The sequence below is a fragment of the Pipra filicauda genome, unplaced genomic scaffold, assembly GCF_003945595.2.
Source record: "Pipra filicauda isolate LSUMZ 115617 unplaced genomic scaffold, ASM394559v2 scaffold35_size7292922_pilon, whole genome shotgun sequence".
In the NCBI taxonomy this organism is placed as follows: Eukaryota; Metazoa; Chordata; class Aves; order Passeriformes; family Pipridae; genus Pipra; species Pipra filicauda.
The window spans coordinates 2,075,914-2,103,245 of NW_024104487.1; the positions used below are offsets into that span (position 1 = coordinate 2,075,914).

Sequence of the window (27,332 nt, forward strand, 5' to 3'; positions counted from 1 at the left end):
GTTCTGTTCAGATCGATGCTATAATGAAGTGCTGCTCTGAATGCTACATTTTCTCCCATTTAAACACTTAAAGGGTTAAAAGCATTGCACTTACCTTACCATAAATGAACCTGGGCTTTTAAATATCAGCTGTGGCATGCAGCCTCCTTGTTGGGGAGCACCTGATGTCAGCAGTTTGAATGATGTCTGACACTAATTATGTGTCATTCACAAGATTACCAGGCAGGAAAGCCTGAGGGAATAAAAATCTATTTGAAAGATTTTCATAGGAGGTCTTACTCTCAATTTTTTGAAAGCACTTATATCTCTTGCAGAGCAGCACCTTGGTAATATTGTTGAGAAAGGAAAATACTTTAAAACCTATTAATTAATGCTTGAAATGCATTGCTCTTGTTTGAAAGCCATATCAGGAACAGCTTTTATATCTGTTAGTGTGTTAAATACAAAGCTGGGGAAAGACACTTTGTCCTTGTCATACCACTTGCCTTGGTGCTGACACAGGAGAACATACCTAGTCAGCATGTCAAAGCATTCAAAACTTACTGACAGATAGACATGAAACATTGTTAAATAATTAATTTGCCCTTGATCTGCTAATAAATCTTAGAAAATGCTACATGACTACTGAACAATTCAAAGATTTGTTTGGGACTTTATGCATATGTTACCCCAGATTTATTTTTCCCTATTCATTTTTAAGGATACCGTTCCTTCCATTTGCATATATGCATTCATGTATGACAGCATTCCCTAAAATCTAGAAATGGCTGATATTTTTATTGAGATAACTTCCTTCAAATTCTAGGATTTAAAACTTTTATTTGCCCTGCTTATGGTCAGTTTATGAATATTACAAAAGTAAGCAAGTCAAGCAGCTTGTCAAGCCAATCTCAGACAGTAATTTGCTGTTATAAATGGGGTTGGGTCAATGTCCTGACACTATCTGGGGTAAGGGGTTCCCTGGTGGTCTAGTGGTTAGGATGCGGCGCTCTCACCGCCGCGGCCCAGGTTCGTTTCCCGGTCAGGGAACTTCTCTGGGCAGATGGAGCTCGTCAGCCCTGTAAGGCCATCCATCTAAGAGAAGGTCACTCTAAACAAACCTACGTCCTGAGGACCTCACTGCCACCGTCCAAGCTCTCTCGGCCCCGGCAGATGAACCTCAGGATTAAAGGGTGGGCTCAGTTCAGCGCACACTGTGTCTCACCTAAAAAATCCACTGCGCAGGCTCGAAGGCCTTATCCACATTTGCAAAGCCCTGTATCTCCAGCGCGCTTATAACAAATGTGGGTGGAGACCTTTCCCAGATCTTTGTTCGCGAAGGCTGGCCATGATGATGATGATCTGGGGTAAGAGTCCATCGCTTCTTCCAAGTAAAAAGTGATAGGACAAAAGAAAACAGCTTCAAGTTGTGCCAGGAAAAGATTAGATTGGATATTAGGAAAAATTTCTTCACTGCCAAGCTTGGAACAGGCTGCTCAGGGAAGTGTCAGAGTCACCATCCTTGGACCTGGAAAATGTGATGCTTGGTGACTTGGTTTAATGGTGGACTTGGCATTGCTGCATTAACGATTGGACTTGATATGAAGGATCTTTTCCAACCTAAACAATTCCATAGTTCTATTATTTTAAGGCTCAAGAGTGCTTCACTTTTTCTCAAAATAGTGGTCCTAAGTAGGTAAACTTTGTACATTTAACGGGGACTAGTAGGGCTACAAATACTGAGAATATCCCACTGATACAGATGATCTGTTTGACTTTGCTGGATTATCGCATTATAAAAAGGTGGACTGTAAGTCAGCCAAATGCGAAGCAACACAAGCAGGAATGAAAACATATAGCGTATAGGTAGGAATTGTGAAGATTTTTAATATCATATACTATTAAGCTATAGTTAGATTAAGAACAAGCTAAGCTGCCTGTCGACTTTTAGAATCAAGACTAGATACTTTTCAGTGAATGGATAAGAGCTCAGACAGATGTTGTTTCCCAGAACAAGGTCTTCAGTCCTTATTACACTGGTAATCAACCTTTTACAGTGAAAACTAGCTAATTTCTTAATCACTTGGCCACTAAATATCTGCTACTAATATTAAAGTATTCACACAGGTATTACCAAGCTGTTCTTGCAGTGTAAGGGTCTAAATGTATTTCACAGAGAAGGTTGCTGTCTAATTCCAGGCAGGGCTCAGAAGTCCATGGTGCATCCAGCAGGACTTTGCATGTTGCACAGGTTATTTTCTATAAACCTATGTAATTGTCATTTTACAGGATGGATTGCCTGGTATGATGAACACCATCTCTGTGTATACAAAGATGAACAGTACATTCATGAGAAAATTAGTGTTTTAAAGGCACAGCACTGCTTTTGCTTTCTGTTGACATACTTTACCTGTCACTGTAAATATATTATTTCTTGCTTTTGACAATTATCCTTATAAAAAGAGATCCCAAGTTTAGGAAGTACAGAGAGGAAATTTTCTATATGAGCTACTTAATGGTTTCAATTTGCATGCAACAGTAAAAGTAATAGCTCAGTGACTTGATTTCTGTATCGCAGTTTAGGAAAACATTACACATAATACTTGCAAAAAATCTGTTTTAATCTGGGATATATTTAGGAGTGTTAAACAGATTCAGAATGCTAAATGTATGCCATATACTTAAGTGACTAGCTGTAATAAAGGTGTTACATCCTCCTCTTCAACAGCAGTTAATAACTTAGAAAACTGTGATGAATTTCATTTCAAAATACAGCTACCAACTACCTGACCTTTTTCCCCCTTAAGTAGTTGTGTATTGTCTGGAATACTTTCACTGAAATCTGTTTATTGGGATAGAATGTATATTCTGTGTTGTTGAAAAGAGTATCTTTTCATTCCTTTTATCTTAAGCATTGGAGATTCCCAAGGCCTCAAGAAATTTAGTTTATAGAGTAAACATTTGTTAACTGTTGAGTAAAGATGGTCTTTCTAAAAATTACAGGCTTGCAGTGTCTGTGTTTAGCTACAATGACTTTTTCAACAGTACACAACTATATATAGCCTTGTGAATATGCTACACATTCGTTAAGGGCTGTGGAGAGAAGAGAGAACTTCAGAGTATCTTTTCTCCTTCCAGGTTGTGCCCAGCAATGTAGGAGTGTTTAGAAATAACAATTCTTAAATTTGTAACATTCCCCAGTTCTGCTTAGTTAAACGTTTTTGCCCTTTTAAAAACAATACTAAACATAAACAATCATTTACACCTGTTTAAGTTTGTGTACTTGAAGATTTGGAGTTTAATAACCTGTGAAATAAACAAATCATTTTCATTGGTCTGAAATTGAAATTCATGGTTGCTTGAGATCCTACAATTTTTCTCATACTTATATACAGCATAGTTACAGTCATTAGAATGGAAGGTTGTTCTTTTATGAAGTTATTACAAAATAATAACTTGTCTCCATAAGATAGGCTAATCAGTAGGTTTCTTTCGTATTTTAGCATAAGTGGTCTTGAATTATTTTGCTTTTTTAAGGTTTAAAACTGAAAGAGTACATTTAGATTAGAAATTAGGAAGAAATTCTTTATTGTGAGAGTGGTGAGGCATTGGAGCAGGTTGCCCAGAGGAGTTGTGGCTTCCCCACAACTGTGTCTGGAAGCGTTCAAGGAGATGCTAGATGAGGCTCTGAGTAACCTAGACTAGTAGAAGGTATCCCTGCCCATGGCAGGGGAGTTGAAAATAGATTGTATTTAAGGTCCCTTCTGACCCAAACCATTCTATGATTCCATGATCTTATGATTCATTTGTTATATCAATTTTTAGCTCTCATGCTTTTATGCTTTCTCCATCAACTCTTTACTTTTTCCTGGAGAAATCTGGTATTTTTATCCAGGCAATTGTAAGAGATATCTATCTTTTTTATTTTATTTATCCTGTAACATTTTCTAATAATATATCACTAAAATTAAAAATATTTTTACACTTGCAATAATTTTATGTATGCATGCTAAGGCTTCATAAACATAAGGGCAACACCGTTTGTACAAGCATAAATTAATGTTCAGTCATCAAAATTGGATAACCTGAAAAGCATGGTAGGTTTGCTTTGGATATAGGGATGGAATATAAATAAAAAGTTTCATAGGTTGATGCATTTTCTGAAATGGATGTGTGGGAAAGATAATTTGCAATTATGGTAGAGCAGGGGTGGTTGATCCTGGGTGGTTGATCCTGTTTCTCAAGCTTTAATTACTTAAGCTCAATTTTAATATTGCTATTTTATAGGTAATGTGATTTATACTTTATTCTTTAAACTTGTAACTCTGTCTTGCATTGATCAAAATACAGATGTGCTTAAAATTAAAGGATAAAAACTTTATATCCTTTTTCCCTTTTTTAAAGTATGTTACAGATTTTTAAGAAAGCCATGCTACTTATGATCAGAATTATGTCAGTGTTTTCCTACCTCTGCTTTTGTAAACTTACACACTGAATAAAATATTATAAATTTATAATATAAATTTGTTTGTGTTATTCTGACATCAAAACAGTCTGTTTCTTTTCAGTGAATGAAGTTAATGTGTAGTGAAATGATGGAAACTGACAATTTCTTAGCTTTAGAAATTTTGACATCTCGGTACTGCATTATTGTTTTTGCAAGTATACAAGACCCTCAATCTAGCATGTCATGCAGCAGATGCTCTAGATGTTTCACAGTAGAATATGCAGCAGCTGAAACTCGTAAGATTAACTGATCCTGACTGATAGAATTTTAGGAAGCCTATACCTCTGATATTCATAAATATTTAAGTATAATTGAAATCAAGTGTATATAAAAATGCTGGTGTTAAATAGAATGATGTTTTTCAGTTTCCCTTAGGATAAAATATACTATGGGAACATGATAGTTGAAGAACTGGTTTTCTGTTCATATAAACTTAGATTTCTCCACAGATGCAGTACTTGATTAGGTATAGAAGTACTGTGCCATGTGGTTATTGGTTACCCATAAGGTTTACATCCTATTTTGACAGGCTTACATTATTTTTAGTACTTCATACATTTACTCATGGCAGAAAGGTAAAGACATATTTCAGAAATCATTTTACTTTTTACATCATCATTAGCAAGGCAGAGCAGACTGACATTTTTCTGCATCTGACCCTGAGATTAGCTCAGGTGGTCAGAGTATGGTGCTAATACTCTGGTGGGTTTTGGCCCCCTATGGACCATTCACTTAAGAGTTGGACTTGATAATCTGTGTTGGGCCCTACCAACTCAGAATAATCTGTGAAATCTCTGTGTGTAGTGTGTCTTTGCTGTTGCAAAGGTGGGGTTGGTACTGAGAGATGCCTCTTTTGGCTTAGTTGCTAGTATCTAAAGAAGCCCAGAGCTAAGATAAGGGTAGTTAGTAGAGGACTTGGGAACTTCATGATGGCTCCTTTGCTTTCTGTGAGCTATGAGAAGGAGAATCAGCTGGCTCTGTGTTTCCCAGATAGGAGCTGTGCTCTCAGCTGACTGGTCTCTTTGGGTCTCAATATCCCATCTGTAAAATGTAGGACATGCTTCCCTAATTCAGCCATGTGCAGGGAGGATACATACATTCTTACAATCAAAGTGGTTTGAACACTGCAACAACAGCCACTCTGAGAAGCCAGGCTTTCCTCAGCTCTGGAGAGGTACCCAGCTGTAGCAGGCTGGAGGTCTCTGCATGTCCTTTCATGCTCCTGTTTGGTGTTTGCTGTGTGTGCCTTCCATTGAAATAATTTCTTTCTCTTTTCTAGTTTAAGGGTTGCAAGAAAGCCTTTTCCAGACTAGAAAATCTCAAGATTCACTTAAGGAGCCATACAGGTGAAAAGCCGTACCTTTGCCAACACCCTGGCTGCCAGAAAGCGTTCAGCAACTCCAGTGACCGCGCCAAGCACCAAAGGACACACTTGGAGACTGTAAGGATACAGCATTCCCCTTGCAGTCCCCTGTACATTAGACCATGTGGTCCTTTCCTAGAGCTTGGTGAGAGCAGGTAGCCCATAACCTTAGAGACAGGAGGGTGGAGTGTCTAATGAGGCTGTTGAAGCTGTTTCAGAAGTGATCCAGTAATGTAAGTGTGGAAGAAGATGGGTCAAGCTAGTTGATAAAAAAGCTACAGGTCTGTGGTCTTTGCTGCAGGTAGAGGCAGTAAGTTTCTCCCACTTAGCTGATCTTTAGGGAAATTGAAACAATCTGCGATAATAACTGCTCTTCTTTGACAAAAAGCTAAGGCTGGTGCATGTACCAGAAAGTCAAGAGAGGAAGAGTAATTTTGCAAATCTAAAAATTTTTATGCCAACAAATTGTTGCTTGTAAATTTGAGTCACAGCTGAGATTTGTTTAAAAACTTTTGTTTCATAACAAAAGATCATGTTTTGTCAGAGAAGAGCCTTTTCCCAGGGGGCAGGAGTCCAGAAATAAAATTACAACAATGCCATTTGAATGCCCTTAAATGCCTGTTAAAAAATAAATTATCCATTTTGAATAGTCAATACTGTGGCTGGCAAGTTAATCATTTGTACAAAGTGTTTTTGGAAATGCTTTGTGAAACATAAATTACTAAATTGCAAAATAGCTAATTTCAGGAAACAGTTGGACCTGATTTTCTAAGGTGACATATTAGAAAATGTGAGCTGAAGGAGTTGGTCTTGTACTTCCCATTAGAATGTGTACTGTATTCAATGCTTGGTTTGGTTTTTGCTTGCTTTCTTTCTAATATAGTAAACTAACACTTTTTCTTGTTCTCTTTTTCTAAAGCAGATCCTTCTGTAATCCTAAAAAGTCTTTCTGGGCATTTACTTCAGTTTCTTTTCCTGGTTCACTAAAGACTGTAATTTCTGATTAAGTCAAAGATTGCTCTGAGGGTGGAAGAATTGTGAGTATATCTAGCAATATTCATTGTACTGATTACAAAAAAAAAAAAAAGGTAACAATGAAAGGTACCATAATGAAAGCTTTCCTTTGGTTTGTCTGCCTTAAAAGCCTTAATTTCATGCTTTCCCTTTCTAACAAATTACTAAGCATTCTGCTTGTAATAATGTACGTTTGTGTTCTGTAGTAATGCAGTTTGCAGCATCCCAAGGCGCAAAAGGGATTCTCTTGTGCTAAAATAATCTGTGATTTAACAGCGGCTTTGTCCTTTTTCTTTTTGACTTAGAAACCTTATGCGTGTCAGATTCCAGGATGTACTAAGCGATACACAGATCCAAGTTCCCTGAGAAAGCATGTGAAAGCCCATTCCTCTAAAGATCAACAAGTCAGGAAAAAGGTAAATTTCCTACTGTCTTGACTGCGGTAAAGCTTACGTGGAGAAGTCATTGTTATAATATTAGATGTTTCAATGCGTCTTCAAGTACTTGTGCTGATTTCAGACTGTTCATTAGGAAAAATGTTAATAGGAAGTAGTAGATTCAGTTTGTATATAGCTGATTTCATCTTTGACTTAATGAGTCTGCCTGTTCTAATGCTTTATGTTTTCTGATGTGATGGTTAATCACTAGCCATGCATCACGAGGCAAATAAAAGTAATTTTTGCAAACAGAAATTTTCGGGTTTAAATTCTGTCACTTGGTAAATACACAGTATTAAAAAATACTGACCAGTCTCAGATGGAAGGAAGGATTTTGAGGCAGTACGTGAGATTAAACTCTAAATTTTATTTTCATATCCCAGACACTTGCAATACCAAGCCATTTCACAATATCAGTTCCCTGTGGATATCAAGTCCATGAATCAAGAACTGTTTATATGTTTAAGTATATCTCTGAAAAGCTAAGTTGTGACCTAAGGGAATGATTGTCTTTTTTTGAGCATTTTTCATTATAGCTCCAATTAATCACTGGCACTATTTCATTGGATTGTTTAGATCATTAAACATAAAAGTCTAAGCTTTTAGTTTAAAGGAACCTGGTCCTGATAAAAGGGCAACATGCATGAACTGATTTAGGGATAGATACACCTTTGAAATGTCAACACTATGTTGAACAAGTTATAATTTAGAAGTTTTAGAATTAATTGTACAGCCATTCATAGCAAGTAGCCACAAAAGTGCTTCATGCAGCACTGGAAGCACTGAGTGGCAGTATTTAAAGCTGCAGTATGCAAATAGGAAGAGTAAGTTTTGATTCAATGGTTTGTTGAAGCAACATGTCAGTCTCTGAGGAGCTGACCTGTAGTATTCATGAGAAATTTCCTTTAAACTTATGAATGCCCACACCTGTATCAGAGATGAAGTAAATAAGCGTTCATTTTCACCTTAATGAGTAGTTCTTTGGCTCCCTTGTTCCTGTGCACGCTGCCCAGAGGCTGGTCTGCCAAAGGAGATTTGCAAGCCTTGTTCTGCCTGTCCCAGAGGGCAACTCAGCCACCCAGACACCATCTTTTACAAGCTTGTAAATTAAATGCTAATCAGTTCAATTCATTCTGAGAAATTTGTGTGATGCCTCAACTAAAACTGGCATAATGGACCTGAATTCAGGTATTTAAGTCCACTGTATCGTTACTGTCATTGAAGGCAAAATAATGTGTTATCCCCTCTCTCATTTTGCTATATTTCACTCCTGTGTCAGATTTTCCTTCCTGCATTTCATTCACTATTTGATTTTGCTCAGTTTTCATTCCCTCTTTGTGCCAGACAGTTTAAACTTGACCCTTTTTACTCCTCACTTGACTCTCTGTGAGCACATTCTAGACTTATCCCCCATTTTTTCATCCCTCTTTGATAAGGATTTGTTTATGCTTCTTGATGACCTGAGCTAATATGGAAGGGGAAATAAGCCAAACCTCCACAAAAAGAAAAGAAAAATTGTGGCATCTGTCAAGGAGGATACTTAAAGCACAGATAAAGTTTGCATAATGTTAACAAGGTACAACCTAGCTAGTTTCTGGACCTTTGAGAGGTTATAATTACTAACTAACATTATGCTTTGGTATTTGAAATATTTCCTGGTGGTAATAATAATAAAAAATAAGAACAACAAACCTCTCAGTGCAGAATTAAGGTTATGTATGGATTTAATTAAATGTGAAAATTGGTTTAATGTCAAAAAGGTATTTACAAAAATGTGAATTCATCAAAAATAACCATAAAAATTCCAAGGTGTTAAAGGCACAGTAGACTAATACTTCCAGCCCTAGGGATCTATTCAGTTAAAAAGAATGAAACCCTTTGCTGTCACACCCCATTAGTCATGGGTTCCTTTAATATATTGTGCCTGACTGCTTTTAATCCTCCTTTTAACCTCCCCCTACATACCAAGTGACATTATTGTGGCGTCTTAAGTTACTGGCTCTCCAAGACTGTACCTGCAAATGTGTCTTTGATGTTGCATAGTCTTAAAGAGGAGGATGAAGTATATTCATAACAGTGGAATCAGCTACTTGCTGTGCTAATGTTTTAATTGAGTCTTTGTCCCAGATTTTTTAGATCTGTCCTTTGACCTTTTCCTTGGCTCTCTAAAATGGAGCCAGATTATGCCATGGAATATAGGTAAATTTCCACCTCTGAATTATTTCAAGCAACGTTTGTTGATAGGTGTCTATGACTTACCAAATAAGGCAAAATGCCTTTTCTGCAAATCCTGTAATGCAGCCACTGTTTCCCTTCTCCTCCCAACTCCCAGCCTCCAACCATACATTAAATACATTTAACCATGCATCTCTCCAGGTATTGGCATGAAATTCTGTTGAACAAGAAGATCACAGCACAAATATACTTAATGAAAGCATTTTAGTCGATAGTACAATAAACTTTCATTTACTCTTCAGAGGAAAACAGAGCCATGAGTGAGTAAAGACAGCCATGCCTGCTTTAATTGTCTTTGTCCAATTTGCAGAATTCTTCATAAAGATGAGGGCAAACATGTACACAAATATCACGCAAATACCTGGGAACAGATGCTGAAAATGTTTTTATATACATTTTAGGTATAATCTCTATGCATCATAATATTCAGTCTGTACTTTTAAAATATTTTGGTGGGATAAAAAGCAGTGCTTATTATCTTAATTTAAAAAGGGAAAATTGCTGGCTTTGCCAGGATTTCATCTTCCCATGAGGAAGATGGATGGACCTCCTTCTAAGCAGGGAAGTCACTGACAGAAAACTGGATAGTACCCAAAATGAGAGCTTCAAGTGATGCTGAGAAGAATGCTAATGTACAACATGTCCCTGGACTACAATTACTTTTGAAACCTGTTCTCTTCTTAATCTTGTCCTCATTTCAACTTTGAAAGGACAACAAACTTACAAGATTTTTTTGTAAGTTGACTAAACAAGTAAGCTTATTTTCAGTTGGTTACACTCTTTGTTTTCAGTAAACAGCAAATGTCTTTCATCTGTGAACTGATAATACTGTGCTCAAAAATAAGATTCCGTAGCTCTTTTAGTTTGTAAGCCTTTTTACTGAAGTCAGTGAAAATGAAATTATAAAATATATCAACAAAATCTGGAGCCTGCACTTTTAGATATCACGGAATCACAGGATGGGTCAGATTGAAAGGGACCAAAGTGGATAATCTGGTCCAACCTCCCTGCTTAAGCAGGGTCATCCTAGACCACATTGCGCAGGATTCTGTCCAGATGGTTCTGGAATATTTTGAGTGAGGAAGAGTCCACAACCTCTCTGGGCAATCTGTTGTAGTGCTCAGCCACCCACACAGTAAATAAGCTCTTCCTCACGTTCAGGTGGAACTTCCTGTGCACCACTTTCTGCTCACTGCCTTTTGTCCTATTGCCTGGCACTACTAAGAACAGCCTGACTGCATCCTCTTGACACCCTCCCTTGAGATATTTATAGGCATTGTTGATGTCCCCTCTCAGTTGCCTCTTCTCAAGGCTGAACAGACCGAGCTCTCTCAGCCTTCTTTGTAAGAGAGATCCAGTGACTTGAAATCAGTACAGAAAGTGAATACTACCCTTATGTTCTTCTTGAAGATCCATTTTTGTGTGAGCTAGCACTCAGCCTTCTACAAGTATAAGAACATTCTCTTTTCTGTACAGGTATACCATGAAAATAATTTGCTATTTCTCTAGCATTCATGCTGAAGAAGTCTGTATTTGTAAATCTAAAGAAAATATTTAGTTCACTTTCAAGTATTGCAGTGCAAGTCCCACAGTGAATAGAATGGAATGGGTTCTCCGCTGGCTTTGTGTAGATCTTATCATGAATATATGAAATGTCTAATGTGTTTTTTAAAGGTTTTCTCTTTTAAAAAAGTGCATTTTCAAACAGGTAAGAGATAATACAGAAAGGACAAAAGATTGCTCAGTTTTAGTACAGCTGTTTGGCGAGGACAAGATCAGTTCAGTAATATTGACCTATCATCTGAACAATGCAATGGCTATACTTTTAGATAGAGTTTTAATTTTATCCATAATTATAATAGTGAACAACTGTTGTCATGTCTAATAGTTCTTTAAGACAGAGCATCCTGCAAAAAAAAACCCCACAAAGACTTAAAGATTGTTTCCATTTAATTAAAGTGTAATCGATAAGGATACAACCAGTTAAGTGCATCTTTATAAAAAAAGAAAAAGGAAAAGATAATTTCAGCACTTCAGGTGAACAATACCAGCTAAAGGGATTGCAAAAGTCTTAGTCTGGACCTTGTATTGAAGGTTAGTTTATACCAAATAATTTCCTCCTTCAGCTGATCAGCCTTTGATTCTTTAGCAGTTTTAATAGTGACCAGACCATATCTTTGATCTTATTGTTTAAATTAGTTATGGATAACCGTGTAATATGTCTTATCCATAACTAATTTGAACAACAAGATTTGAGACAAGTTTTGAGATGTTGAATGATTACCTGACGATTCCATCTGAAAGCTCTCTGTCCTGGAAACCTGCATTATCTTAGCTCATTCAAATGGGTCTTTAGGAAACCATGCAGGGATTCATCTGTCCAAATGGCTTAATGCCTCAGCAGATGCATAACATCATTAGTGATACTCCTAGGTTAGTACTTAGTCTTACTCTAACACAGCAATTGTGTCTATTTTTCTGGGATAAAATCTTTGTACTGTCTCTGCCAGAAAGCAAATATCATGGATGCATAACTTCGGAAAAGTCAGTCCATAGAATGTTTCTGAAAGTTGTCTAGATTTGATGGAGGTTTTTTTAATTGTAATTTATGTGGTACATCTACCAACTCACTAAGGAATGAAGGGGATTGTGATACCTCAGGAGATAAGGGATATATGCACAGACTTCAAGAGAGATTTATTTCTGCCTAATAATCTTCCTTTTTGATACAGATTGGTCAATTGTAAAATGATGGCTGAACAAGTCACTTCTGGGGAGTTGTCATAACCTTATCCCAATGAAGACAGATTCCAATATTTGAAGAAATGCTTCCGATTTTTGTTCCTGTGATATCTGACTGGAAAGAGGTTTTTTCAGGTGTTGCTGTTGGGGAATAAAGGACAGAAGGAACCTAGGATTTCTCTAATCCTAGTGGTATTTGTGCATGATTTCTTCCACATTGCATTTATTGCTCTTTCAAAAACCAATCAGTTAGCAATGGCAGGAGGATTTCAGAATACTTTTCCTGATTGCAATGAGAAAAACACTGATAGACTGCACTGCTGAAATGAAGCAGGCAGTATGACACCTCAGCCATATCCACTCCCACTTCAGACTGTAGGAGATGCTAGTTGTAGAGCAGAGCAGTCCACACTAGGTGTGAAGCATGTTGAAAATAGTGGGATAAGGATATAGACCATCTGGCCAAAGCCATTCCTGGCATTGCCTTGCAGAGTGACCTGTGCTGATTTTGACAAGGGTTCCCACCTGAACTGAGAAGGCTTTACAGAAGCCACCTTGCTAGTAAAGATCCTACAGGCATTGCTCTTCTCCCACTGTGCAATCCCTATATTATCAAAAAGGAGATAAAAAATCTCCACCTTTAGAGGCAGATTTCAATAACTGATTTCTTCTGAAGCCTAGTCATTTTATATTTCTTTTCTAACAGTTCACTTATTCTCTCATAAAGCCCTGTTATGTATAATGTTGTTGTAGTTTGACTCCGAAAAACCCCCAATTTTCAAACCCCCCATAATTTTTCTCAAGAGTGAGAGAAGTTTTCAGACATGCACAACTACCAGCATGGGGGACTTTTATCAAAATTTATTACTAACACAATAAATAATACATATATATACAACAATCCTAACTATCTCTCCTATGGTAAAACAATGTATTTACATAGATCATCCCTCCTTTCCCCCCAGTAGAAGTCCAGAAGGAAAGAAGGAGAAGTCTTTTTCACTTTCAGGGCAGCACATTCTCTCCTCTTCAAGGCAGCAGTTCCAATTCATCATAGCTGGAAAATATTCTCTCTCTTCATTAGAATGCAAGGGTCTCTCTCTCACCCCTGCTTTGCCCTTCGGTTCCAACCGAAGGTCTCACCCACGGACTGCGTGCAGGGACAAGCTCGCCTCACCCCGGTTGTATCACAGAGTGCAGGCATTCCATGAAAGTCCCTCTCCCCGGGGGGATCAAGTTCCCCGGGTCAGAACGCTTTAGGGGCTTTCGGTTCAGTTCTTACCCCGAAAACGTTCTAGCAGATCTCTTCTGCTCTGTCTCGACTGTAAACGTGGCAGCGGGGTGGGGGTGGGGGGGCACTTCCCCCGCATTCCTCGGTCTGTCTGTCCTGGTCCAGCTCGCAGGACGCCTCCGAGCTCTCGTCTCGTCTCTCTCTCTCTAGCTGCTGCTGCATTTTGGGACTCCCTTGATGTTTGGAAGTCCATGACTCCTTCCCAAGGAGGTCAGAGGGTTCTGGGGATTTAATTCAGTATTACCCCAAACCCATCTCTGCTGAGCTCTTTTCCCCCCCTCCCTCACTGCAAGGGGGAAAAAGATGTAATGCAGGGGTCTCCCCGATTCTTTCAGAGTTCCCCTCGATCACCAGCCTCAGGGGGGGCTCCACTCAGCTGCTGTGCTGCTCCTGGCCCCTGGCCAGGGGGGCAAAGGCCCTGACCCCACTCTCTAGCATGTGGCCTTTCAGGGCATGACTGCCTCTCCTTCCAGCTAAGTAATCCAGTCTTCTTTTCCGATTTGTGTAGTATGCTAATTTCGCAGAGGTGTATTGCAGCTTTGGCTCTGCATCAGAAACTCACTTGGGATTAACCATTTCCAGCCCCAGGGGGGCACTGGACAAATCAAACTACGACAACTTTATATGGAATCATGGAATCACAGAGTGTTTTGGGTTGGAAGAGACCTTAAAGAACATCTAGACCTCATCTAGAACATCTAGGCTCCTCAAAGCCCCTACCAGCCTGGCCTTGAACACTACCAGGGTTGGAGCATCCACAGCTTCTCTGGGCAATCTGTTTTAGTTCTTCTACCACCCTCACAGTAAAGAATTTATTCCTAACAGCTAATTTAAACCTATACTCTTTCAGTTTGAAATGAGTCCCCCTTGTCCTATCACTACAGTTCCTGATGAAGAGTCCCTCTCTGGCTTCCCTGAAGGCTGCTATGAGGCTTCCATGCAACCTTCTCTTTTCCAGGGTGAACAACTCCAACTGTCTCTGCCTGTCTTGATAGTGGAGGTGAACTTCGTGATCTTCCTCTGGACTTGATCCGACAGTTCCATGTCCTTCTACTGCTGGGGGCACCAGAACTGTATGCAGTACTCCAGGCAGGGTCTCACAAGAGCAGAGAGGGAGAATCCCCTCCTTTTGAAGGAGCAAAAGGCCATGCTCCTTTTGATGCAGTCCAGGGTTTCTGGCTTTCTGGGCTGTGAGCACACATTGCTGACTCCTGCTGAGTTTTTCATCAACCATCACCAACTCCTTCTCGGGGCTGCTCTCAATCACTTCTCTGCCTAGCCTGTAGGTGTGATACATAAACCTGTCCATCTTACAATGAAAACAAGAAACTGGAAAAACCATAAGTCCTTAAAGACATGATATTGCCCTGTTGAACAGTATTCTCTGGAACTCAGACATACAAGTGTTTTCATTACAGGTTACCATGGAATTTTCTATAAAGTTTTGAGAGATTGTCTGCCTTTCTATTTTGTGGACTATGTCAGCAAATATATTATTCCCTCGGCAAAATAATACAGAGATTTTGCTTCTTACATACATCTGCTGCACACATCTTGATTGTTCATTGTTTACGTTGCTTTACAGTTCTACAATAGGAAGAGACTTTTTATTGTGACTACATGTTGATTTTACCACACAGTTAATGAAGCTATCAGTTTAAAGAGCTTGGAACAAACAAAATTTTACACCAACCTTTAGATTTAGTGAACAACATGAATAGAAAACAACGTCTGGGAATTTTTTTTTAGGTAGTATCATTGGTTTATGTAATTTCACAATGTATTTCCAGTTTTTCTTTTCATTTACTTTCTTTCGTAGTATTTGAACTAGACTTTTTTTGTGACACGATGCTTATTGTGTTTCTTACAGGAAAGAAATTTTTTTTTTCTAACTCAATATTTAATTGATGAGGAAAGAGGGAGCCAAGGAGGGTTTAGCGTATTACATCATTGGTGTTTCAGCAGGTTATTCAGGCATTAAGCTAGTTACCAGTAACATTGTCTATTATATGACTGTATTAATCTGGAGAAACTACTCTGTTTGAGAGCATCTGCCTCATGGGGAGCAAATATCCTACAGTACGAACTCAGTTGCTTCTGCCTCTTCCAGTTTTTCCTTGCTCTTACTCAAACTCATAGTTCACTATTTAAACTGCAAAAGGGAGAGAATGGGTTGAAAGAGAAGCAAATCTATTTTCTTGCTTTGAGAGCAGTTGAAAATAAGGATATTTTCCTTCATTCGTTCTCTATGGAGTCCACTTGAAAGATGTCATTAATACAAAAAGAAGTGGATTCAGGGGCTAAGGGTCAGTGAGCAGTGCCTATGGCAACTAAGAAAATATTCTGCAGAAAAAAATGCAGTAAAGGGTAAGTGTTTTAATCCCCAGCTTTAATCCTTTCCTGTTTTCAGAGTGAAATATAAATCAGCCACCATGACGTTCATCAATTTTTCCTGAAAGGGATTTTGGCAAAAAGGGATTAGGAATGGGCAGTAGTGTTTAAGGAATTTAATCATACAATTTGTTGGAAAACTTTTGAGACTAGGAATGACCAGTTCTTTTGAGTGTGGCCTGTGAGAAACAGGAAAACAGACCATGAAAACAATGGAGGACTGGATGTGGCTGACACCCCCTGTCCCCTGGCAGCTGCTGCAATGGCAGTGACGTGCACTGTGATGGGATGCACAAGGCAGGCCCCTCAAGCTCCATCGTGGGGGATATGCTTTGCCATCACCACATTTAGAACTCTTCGCCAGGGAGAAGGAAACATCAAAAACCTGCAATGGTTTTCATGGTGCTCTGACAGCTGTGGCAGTTGTTACAGCAAGGAGATTGTTAGTGCATTTTACTTACTGGCTAACATTTGCTGTTTCATACCCCGATTCCTCTCTGCACTTGCTTTCTGTCCTGGGCTCATACTCCTGTGAGCTTTGGCAGGGTGATGTGTTGAAACGTGCACCACAAGGCATACATGCTGTCACCCTGCTACCATGTACACACATGGCAAAAAAAAAAATAAATCCGAATTGTCTCAAAATTCTGTAGACAGCTGTCAGAGCATGATCATAGCATTTCATATTCTTCAGGTCCTTTTCTGATATCAAACAATATCCTTTTCTCTGTTTCTGTGTCACTTCCCTGCCATGAACATGGGTTGAGAGAGCAAGAATCTTTCTTTCTTTAGAAGCCTGATTGAGAAAGTCATTTGGGAGGTGGTCCTGAAGTGAAAAGGGCTCCAGGAAGGCTGGACATTCTTCAGGAAGGAAATCCTAAAGACACAGGAGCACACCATCCCCATGTGATGAATGGAGGAGACAGTGGAGAAGAAGACCATCCTGGCTGAACAAAGAGCTTTGTCTGGAACTTGGGAAATAAATGGGAGTTTCTGGCCTTTGGAAATAGGGACAGACAACTCAGGAAGACTACAAGGATGTTGTGAGGTTATGCAGGGTGAAAATTAGAAGGGCCAAAGCCCAACTAGAACTTAATCTGACCACTGCCATAAAAGATAATGAAAGATGTTTCCATAAAGACATTAGCAACAAATGGAGGGCTAAGGAGACTCTCCAATCTTTATTGAATGCCAGGGAGAAACACAGTGACAAAAGGTAAGGAAAAGGCTGAGGTGCTTAATGCTGCTTTTGCCTCAGTCTTTCACTGTCAGACCAGTTGTTCTGTGAGAGCCCAGCACCCTGAGCAGGAAGACAGGGATGGGGAGCAGAATGAAGCCTCCACAATCCAGGGGGAAATGATCACTGACATGCTGCACCACTTAGAGACTCACAAGTCTATAGGAACAGATGGGATCCCCCCAGGAGTACTGAGGGAGCTGACAAAAGAGTCCAGCAAACAACTTTACATCATTTACTGGCAGTCCTGGCTAACCAGGGAGGTCCCAGTTGAATAGAGATTAGCAAATGTGACTCCCATGTGTAAGAAAGGCTGGAAGGAGGATCCAGGGAACTATAGGCCTATCAGCCTGAGCTTGGGTGCTGGGGAAGATCAGGGAGCAGGTCATCCTAAATGTTATCACATAGCATGTACAGGACAAACAGGGAATCAGGCCCAGCCACTAGGGTTTTGTGAAAGGCCTGCTTGACCAACTTGATCTCCTTCTATGACAGGGTGACCTGCTTACTGGATGAAGGAAAAGCTGTGGATGATGTCTGCCTGGACTTTAGTAAAACCCTTGACACTGTTTCCCACAGCATTCTCCTGGAGAAATTGGCTACTCATGGCTCAGATGGGCACATTGTTCACTGGGTAAAAAACTGGCTGTATGGCCAGGCCCAGAGAGTGGCAGTGAATGGAACACCCAGTGGTGTTCCCCAGGGCTCAGTATGGCCAGCTCTACTTAGTATCTTTATCAGTCGTCTGGACAAGGGGCTTGCATGCATCCTCAGTTTACAGATGACACCAAGTTAGTGGGAGTGTTGATTGGCTAAAGGGTAAGAATGCTCTGCAGAGGGATCTGTACAGGCTGGATTGATGGGCCAAGGCCAGTGGTGTGAGGTTCAACAAGGTCAAGTGCTGAGTGGCTGGAAAGCTGCCTGATGGAAAAGGACCTGGGGGCACTGGTTCACAGCAGCTGAACATAATCCAACAGTGTGCTCAAGTGGCCAAGAAGGCCAGTGACATCCTGGCCTGGATCAGCAATAGTGTGGCCAACAGGACCAGGGCAGTAATTGTGACTCTGTTCTCGGCACTGCTGAGGTTGTACCTCAAATCCTATGTCCAGTTCTGGGCCACTCGCTCCAGGAGAGTGTCCAGAGAAGGGCAATGGACCTGGTGAAGGGTCTAGAAAGTAAGTCCTGTGAGGAACATCTGAATTAGCTGGGATTGTATAGCCTGGAGAAAAGGAGGATGAAAAGGAGGCCTCCTGCCTGAAAGGCAGTTATAGCTAGGTGGAGGTTAGTCTGTTCTTTTAAGTGAAAAGTGACAGGATGACAGGAAATGGCCTCAAGTTTCACCATGGCAAGTTGAGGTTGGATATTAGGAAAAATCTCTTTGCTGAAAGGGTGGTCAGGCATTGAAACAGGCTACCCAGGGAAGTGGTTGAGTAACCATCCTTGGAGGGATTTAAAAGACCTGCGAATGTGCTTAGGGACATGGTTTAGTGTTGGACTTGGCAGTACTGGGTTTACACTTGGACTTGATGATCTTACTGGTGTTTTCCAATCTAAATGATTCTATGATTCTGTAACTCTGTAATTCTCATTACCATGTCACACTTCAGTCTGGGCTTTAAATGTCCATTATGCTACTCAAGCATCATGTGAGCAAGCAAGATTGCGGCTGTGTACAGGATGCCTAAGAGGTTGCAGTTAACCACCCTAATAGCAGCACAAATACCCTTCCCAAGTCTTTAATACTGTCCTCATTGAGTATTCCTGTACCAAGCTGAGATCTTCTCTCCATCTGTTGTTGCTATGCAGATTTCACACTGCTGGAGATGGGTGTTGGCAGCTGCATTGGTAGACACTGATTGTGGAGTCCTCAGTCTCACTCCTGAAGCAATGATGTACTGGCCCATATGATGAGGGCCTTCATCTGCCCATTTGTTTCCTCCCTGTGCTGCAGAGCTCTGCCCCATCTACTGGCACAACTGTTTATGAGACTGCTCTGTAAGCTGAATTATGGCTTTAACAATAACAAAAAAAAATCCAATCTGACACACAAATGCCCCACAATAAATAGAAGGCAGTAGAAACTGAAAGTTAGTAGTGCCAGCCTAGCCAGCACTTCACATCATCATCCTGCCATTGAAGCACACTAAGCACAGAACTCAAAGACAGTGAATGAAAACGTACAGAGATGACGTGAGGAATCTTTGCAAGGGTAAAAATCCTATGCCTGAAGGCTAATAATCTAATCTTATTAGGGGAGCTGTAGTGTTTTTCCACTTTCAATCTTAGGCTCTAATCAAGATATTTTGAATGGAGGAGTATTTTCACATATGAGCTGGTACATGCATGAAATAAAATTTCAGTGTGATACACACAAAATCAAATATTTAAAGTCAAGGCCAGTATTATATAAAGGATGCTGCAGAGTTTAAAAAAAAAAAAAGAATGTGAAATCTGCAAATCTTTGTTTCTGTAAACTAACAATTGCTGATATTATCCACAGGTTTACTTGGCAATTTTTTTGTAATCTGTGACAGGGAGAAAAATACATTTGTGCTAAATGAAGCTCTAGGTGGATAAGTACATGTTTATTTTACACATTTTTGTGCTCAAGAAGTGAAAATTTGCCAAAAATATATTTTCAGAAAGTGAAAGCAAGTAATTCAGTACAAGTCGTTTCTTTGTCAGGCTGCATTTACCTGGGAAAACTGATGTTTAGCAGTATCATATACTAGCTATATCCCCAAATCAGTCTGGCACAAAAGAGTGATTTTTTTTCCTGCTTTTTGAATGGCACAACTCAGCTATTAGGTTGCTGTTCACACCAAAACCAGCTACAGGCCTCTTCGGAACTGCGAAAAAAAAATCATTATGAAATAGAAAGGATCCTAGGTGTAATGTAGATAATATTTCTGTTAAGATAGTTGAGTGTTTTCAGATTTGATACAATCTGATATGGGACAGGAAGAGAGGTAGTGTGTGGGGTGGTGCGCGCGCGTGTGTGTGTGTGCATGCAAACATCTGTATGGGTGCTTTCTAGTTCTGTAGAGCAAAATGATAATCAATTTTCAACAAAACTATGGCCAAACTAACTTTTTTTATCTCAGAAAAGGGCAACTTACAATACATCTCACTCAAACTGTACTTTCCTTCTTTAAAGTAAGATTCTCAGTTTGATTTTTTTGTTCAAGGTTTCCTTTAAGATCTGTCCCACCTGGAATTTTTCCTGTTAAAGTGATGTTCTTGGTTTCCTGTATCATTTTAGTGATGATATAACCCAAAAAAGTACTCAAATTAGAATAATACCAATCAAAAGAAAACTGCCTGTTCTACATATAATAAAAGTAGAATTAATTTTAGTGTTATCAATCTTAATGTAACAGTGTTTTCTTTTTGTAGTATTGCTTCAAAATCAAAATTTCTTCTTGACTTGAAATTTGCCAAAGTTAGCTGATTGTCTAGCTTCCAGATCCTTTTGATTTTTAATGCAAGATGCTGAAAAACACTTTTGGTGTGTTTTCCTGATCCGTGCTGAGACATGAAGATAGAAGCCATTTTTGTATTGAACTCAAATGTTGTTCTTGCATAGAACCTAACAGCACTACTGTTCATGTAGGGTAGTCTAATTTGATTTTTATTGTGTTTTCCTGGCCAAACATTTAATTGAAACAGAATGTAAAAGCAGAGAAAAATAGCACACACACGTCTGAAAGCTGTGGTAGACACTTAACAGAACATTTCTATCTAGAAATCCTGCACAGATAACTCCCTGAAAACAATAGTTATCAAGGAGTCTCTTCTGTCTGCATTGGTTCTTTGCCCCAAAATGTCTGTAGTTTCCAGAAGCAAGAATTGGGGCACTCTTTACTGACTCGGTTTAATTGTCTGCTGTCAAAAAGGTTTGGTACTGTGCAAGAAAGCACTGGACCTTGAGGCTGATGTGTATTAGTAAAGGGATGATCTGGATCTAGCAAGCAAAACTAATATGAGTAAATACTGTCACGTAGCATGGTTTCCTAGTGAACTTGTAATTTTCTCATGGTGACATCTGTATACTGCCAATGTCATTATTCAACCAGGACATAATTTTACTCTTAACTATGCAAGCAAATATTATATTCTGACTACTTCTTCAGAAAAGTACAATATGTGGCTCTAGATAGGTCGTGCTCCCCCCTCCCAATGCCAACTTAAATTACGGACAATAAGATTGAATAAAAATTATTAACTTGTTCTGTGCTTGACAGGTAGTGCTTAGTAAATTAATAGACAGACTATATGAATAACAGAAATGTCTCCTTAGTTTTATAATGAAAACAAAACCACGTCTATAGAGCTGTTGCAGCTTGTGCAGAACAATTCCTTGAAATGAAACGTAGCAATATTTAGAGGGATTTTTTGCTCGTTTTAGACATGGCAGGCACAGATCTAACCTGCATGAAAATAAACAGACTATAACTAATGTCCCCCTTATCTATGGAAATACTCTGCTAGGTGCACAGCATATATGTAGTCCATTAAGCATGCTTTTATGTAAGCAAGATTTAAAATGCTGTGATTTGATGACAAAACTGGCATGTTTGAATGACTGAATGAGTCTAGACTTTGCTGAAGAATTATTTGAGTCAATCTGAATACACATAGACAGATTTTGAAGTTACTGAAATTGTATTTTACGTGGTTTAGGATTTCTCAAACTAATAGAGAAATCCTAAACTACTTCTTTTCTGATTAAGTGTATTCATAAACACACATTTTGTATGTTTTCCTTGATGGTGTCTGATTTCTATTGTACAGGAGTAATGGTGAGGAAATTAGCCGGGTTGTACAAAAACATGCAGATCTCAGATAAAACATTCACTGGTTAGAGATATATAAAACAAATGATCTTTTATTTTAAAGAGACATTTTCTCGGGATTTATGTAATGCATCACATCAACAGCACATCTCTGCATTTTAACTCAAATATAACGAAATTGAAAACCGAAGACTGTATAATCTTACTTCCTTCTAATTACTTCTGCTTATTTTGTTTAATCTTGGGTAATTATTTATTCATATGTAAAACTTACAGGAGTAGAATTTCCATCCATTGTTCTGAAAGGTGATAAACATTAGTTGGTTGTCAAAGAAATAAAACAGTTGTAAACCATGGCTGACAGTGATTTGTTTTGTGTATTAGAAAAAACTGCCCCATTGTGATAGTGGAAATGTCTCTTTTTATTTCCAGCATACAAATACAAATCTTCACAAGTTTACCATAAAACTGAGCTATTAAAATTGAAAATCTGTTATTTAGAACCAATATTTCATACAGGGAAGTTTTAAGTTAGCTGAGCAGCTGATTGTTAATTTGCACTTTGGTCAGCCATAAATTTAGGCTACATTACAGCACACAGAAAATGTCTGCACTCAGCATGGCAAAATTGTCACTTATTGATTTCACCATTCAGCAAGGTAACTCTCTAACCTCACAGTTCTTAAAAACGGATTGCCAGGTTTTCAGTCCCAGCATGCTTGTAGCTGGTGCCTGGCTCAGTGATTGTGAGGGAAGCAAGGTGATCATGGAGCTGTGAGATATTGCAGCCACGATGCTAGGAGATTTGTGCTGGGATGTGATGTATGCAGAAGTCAGAGCATCATCTGTCTTTTGCAGCTGGATGATAAGTCTGCAGTCTAGTTTGGAAAAGAAATGCATTGGTGTTAAAGCAAGAAACAGACTGCATCAGTTAGAGTCAATTATTGTTTCTCCTTCATAACTTTTTTAATGGAACATAAAATTCTGTGATTGCAGTGAATGGTTGGTGGGTTTTGCTTATTTGTAAAATCATCTATCTCTTCATTGTCTATTCAGTGTTTCTTCACATGGCAATGATTTCCCTGCATTTGTCAAAATGCAAAACATTGGCTTCAGTTAAAACTCTTTTGTGAAATATGAAAAGATATTTGACTGAGATAGAGCGTTTTTTTACCCTGAATGTCTTTACAGGAAAAATAAATGCCTTGATCAGATCCATTTGAACCAGAGTCTGTGTTTTGCCATCTGTTTTGTTCCAAAAAGGCCACAGCTTATGTCACCCCTGTTAAGAGTACAGAGGAAAAATCTGGAAGACCATTGGGCAGAGGATGAGCTTTAAATGGCAGAGGAAACAGGACGCAGCAACCAAAGCATGGTTACTGTCTCTATCAAGACAAAACAGTAGTGGTGGGAAATGGAGTTTTCCAGAAGTTGTGCCTAGTTTGGGAAGCAGCTGTAATTTAGTGGCTGGTTCTGCTAAAGGAAGCTTACCCGTTTCTGGTCCTGCCCTGCTAAGCAGTAGAGAATGGCTCTTCTCTTGCTTTCTGCTTTTTCCAGTGGTATGACAGTAATTACTCTTAGAGCTACTCATATGCATACCCTGCAGTAGGGGACAGTAAAGTTATTCCCAGCATCTCTTACCTGGATAGGGCTTATAGAAGGTCCATGGTAGTATTTTTAGTGGCAATTTGAATTGGCATCTGCAGTTGCACAAGTCAATGTAATACCCACCTGTTGCTCAGGAGATTTCATCATATGTAAGTTAAAGACATATCTTGTCATTCTAAAGTTACATGTTATATACATATAGAATCATTGAATCATAGAATGAACCGAGTTGGAAAAGACCTGCGAGATCATCAAGTCCAACCCTTGATCCAACCTCCGTGGTTACTAGTGTAACATCCACATCCATAGAATCATAGAATCATAGAATCGATTGGGTTGGAAAAGACCTCCGAGATCATCGAGTCCAACCCTTGGTCCAAATCCAGTCCATTTACTAGATCATGGCACTCAGTGCCACGTCCAATCTGCGTTTAAAAATCTCCAGGGATGGTGAATCCACCACCTCTCTGGGCAGCCCATTCCAATGCCTGATTACTCTCTCTGTAAAGAATTTTCTCCTGATATCCAACTTAAATTTCCCCTGGCGGAGCTTAAGCCCGTGCCCCCTTGTCCTATTGCTGAGTGCCTGAGAGAAGAGACCAACCCCCACCTGGCTAGAACTTCCCTTCAGGTAGTTTTAGACGGTGATGAGGTCACCTCTGAGCCTCCTCTTCTCCAGGCTAAACAACCCCAGCTCCCTCAGCCTCTCCCCATAGGACTTATGCTCCAGTCCCTTCACCAGCCTTGTTGCTCTTCTCTGGACCCGCTCCAGCACCTCAATATCCTTTCTGAACTGAGGGGCCCAGAACTGAACACAATACTCAAGGTGTGGCCTCACCAACGCAGAGTACGGGGAAGGATCACTTCCCTGCTCCTGCTGGCCACGCTATTTTTGATACAGGACAAGATCCCATTGGCCTTCTTGGCCACCTGGGCACACTGTTGGCTCATGTTGAGCTTCCTGTCAATTAGTACCCCCAGGTCCCTTTCTGCCTGGCTGCTTTCCAGCCACTCTGTGCCCAGCCTGTAGCTCTGCCTGGGGTTGTTGTGGCCAAAGTGCAGGACCCGGCACTTGGCTTTATTGAACTTCATCCCATTGGAATCAGCCCATCTCTCAAGTCTATCCAGATCCCTCTGCAGAGCCCTCCTGCCTTCCAGCAGGTCGACACTCCCTCCCAGTTTGGTGTCATCAGCAAATTTGCTGATGATGGATTCAATCCCCTCATCTAAATCATCAATAAAGATATTAAACAGGACTGGACCCAACACAGACCCCTGTCTCGTCTTAAAACCCTCCAGGGACAGTGAATCCACCACCTCCCTGGGGCAGCCCATTCCAATGTCTGATTACTATCTCTGTAAAACATTTCTTCCTAAAATCCAACCTAAACTTCCCCTGGCAGAGCTTAAGACCATGCCCTCTTGTCCTACTGCTGGTTGCCTGAGAGAAGAGACCAACCCCCACCTGGCTACAGCCTCCTTTCAGGGAGTTGTAAAGAGTGATGAGGTCTCCCCTGAGCCTCCTCTTCTCCAGGCTGAACAACCCCAGCTCCCTCAGCCTCTCCTCATAGGACTTGTGCTCCAGTCCCTTCACCAGCCTTGTTGCTCTTCTCTGGACCTGCTCCAGCACCTCAATTTCCTTGCTGAACTGAGGGGCCCAGAACTGGACACAGTACTTCAGGTGTGGCCTCACCAGCACTGAGTCCAGGGCAAGAATCAATTCCCTGATCCTGTTGGCCACACTGTTCCTGATCCAGGCCAGGATGCCATTGGCCTTCTTGGCCACCTGGGCACACTGCTGGCTCATGTTCAGCTTCCTGTCAATCCAAACTCCCAGGTCCCTTTCTGCCTGGCTGCTCTCCAGCCACTCTGTCCCCAGCCTGTAGCGCTGCAGGGGGTTGTTGTGGCCAAAGGGCAGGACCCGGCACTTGGCCTTGTTGAACCTCATCCCGTTGGAATCAGATCATCTCTCCAGCTTGTCCAGGTCCCTCTGAAGAGCCCTCCTGCCTTCCAGCAGCTCTAACACATAGAGCCACCCCTCCACCTCTTGCACCTTGCCTGTCCCTTCTGAAGAGCTTGTAGCCACCCATGGCAGCACTCCAGTCATGCGAGTCATCCCACCACGTTTCCATGATGGGGAACTACATCGTAGCTTTCCTGCTGCACGATGGCTTCCAGCTCCTCTTGTTTGTTACCCATGCTGCGTGCATTGGTGTACATGCACTTCAGCTGTGCTGCTCATTTCACTTCTAACTCTGGCTTTCCACCCTCAGGCTCATCTCTGGAGAGACTAGTTTCAACTCCTTCCCCCTTCAAACCTAGTTTAGAGCCCTCCTGGTCAGCCCCGACAGCTTACAGGCTAGAGTCCTTCTGCCCTTGCAAGACAGATGAAGCCCATCTGACTGGCAGGCATGGTGCCATAGAAAATAGCATAACCTTAGATATTGTAATACATACACTTATATTCTGTGTGTGTATGTAAGATTATAAAATACGTATTTCTAGCCCTTATGGTTGTAAATATCAATCAACAATAGCCAATACATGAAATAAGAACTGTCTTCAGAAATCAGGTCACAGCTGTCTCATAGTGTTTCTTTCTTTGTTTTTGTTTTTCTGTTGATAATCCTGGCATTTCTTTGTCTTTATAAGCATTCACTATTGGTCAAGCCAGAAAATTTGTCAAGCCAGAAAATCTGTCAGATTCTCGTGATAGATTTGTTCTAAATATCAAAGGATTTGTGAATGCAAAACAAGACTCCCGAACAGTGCAAAATAGAAAAATTTGTAAAATAGGTGTTTGCCTATTTTATTTTACAAGAATTACTTAATTCTTGTAACTAATATGTAAATAGTTAGCTCTCCCTGTTTTACGCACTGTTTTATCCATATGAGTGCTGTCTGATACAGAAAATCGATCTGTTTCCTGCCAAAAATGTGCACAAATAAACAACTATGCAGGCAACTTCTGTGAATTTGTATTCTATGTGATTTCTATAGAAGTCAAATTTTTTCATCATTATTTTCATATTAAATTCTGTAGACATTTGAAGTCACATAATGTTTATTAATAATGTAACTGATAAGAATTTGAATGAGGAGGTATTTGACATTTAATTTCATAACCACTTAATTTTATGAAAAAGCCATGTAACTAGTGATAGCAGCAAACCCAGCATAATTAGTGTGTGATACCAGACAATGATACGTGCTGCACCGGAAGAACCATTTGTACTTATAGCAGTTTGTAAATATGGATAATAAAGAAAAAGCTTTTTTCAGGGTATTTCTCCTTTTCTCCCTCTTCCCTGCCCTGCTCTGCTCAATACAATTCTAGAATACAGATATACCTCACAAAGGTACTGTACCTTGGGACTTAATAATGACTCACTAAATTTTTAGGAGAAGGAATAATCTACAACATGCATAGTCTGTGCATAGGTATCACAGGCCGTGTAATATCTCTTACCTACAGTTACCTTGTGTCAGGTGCTTATGATGGGTAAGACCAACTCTCTGCTCTGTTGCAACAGTTTTATACTAGTGCATATTATCAAAAGTAATTTCAATGTTTATCAGCATCTTGTGGCACAGTAATGGGTCTTTTTACAGTTGGATTCAGAATAATCCCATGTCTTAATTTGTCCCATCCCTGGAAGTGTTCAAGGCCAGGTTGGATGGGACTCCAAGCAACCTGGTCTAGTGGAAGGTGTCCCTACCTGTGGCAGAGAG

At 40.0% G+C, this 27,332-nt stretch overlaps 1 protein-coding gene across 4 annotated transcripts in view; it reads left to right on the forward strand.

The window, feature by feature from the left end:
- The window catches only part of GLIS3 (GLIS family zinc finger 3), a 154,836-nt gene that overhangs the window by 103,662 nt on the left and 23,842 nt on the right, over window positions 1–27,332 (forward strand). For all 4 annotated transcript variants that reach the window (XM_027752216.2, XM_027752212.2, XM_027752213.2 and 1 more), the window contains exons 4-5: window positions 5,766–5,927; window positions 7,169–7,279. In XM_027752216.2, the coding sequence (XP_027608017.2) occupies window positions 5,766–5,927; window positions 7,169–7,279 (273 nt within the window). The remainder of the gene's footprint in view (window positions 1–5,765; window positions 5,928–7,168; window positions 7,280–27,332) is intronic.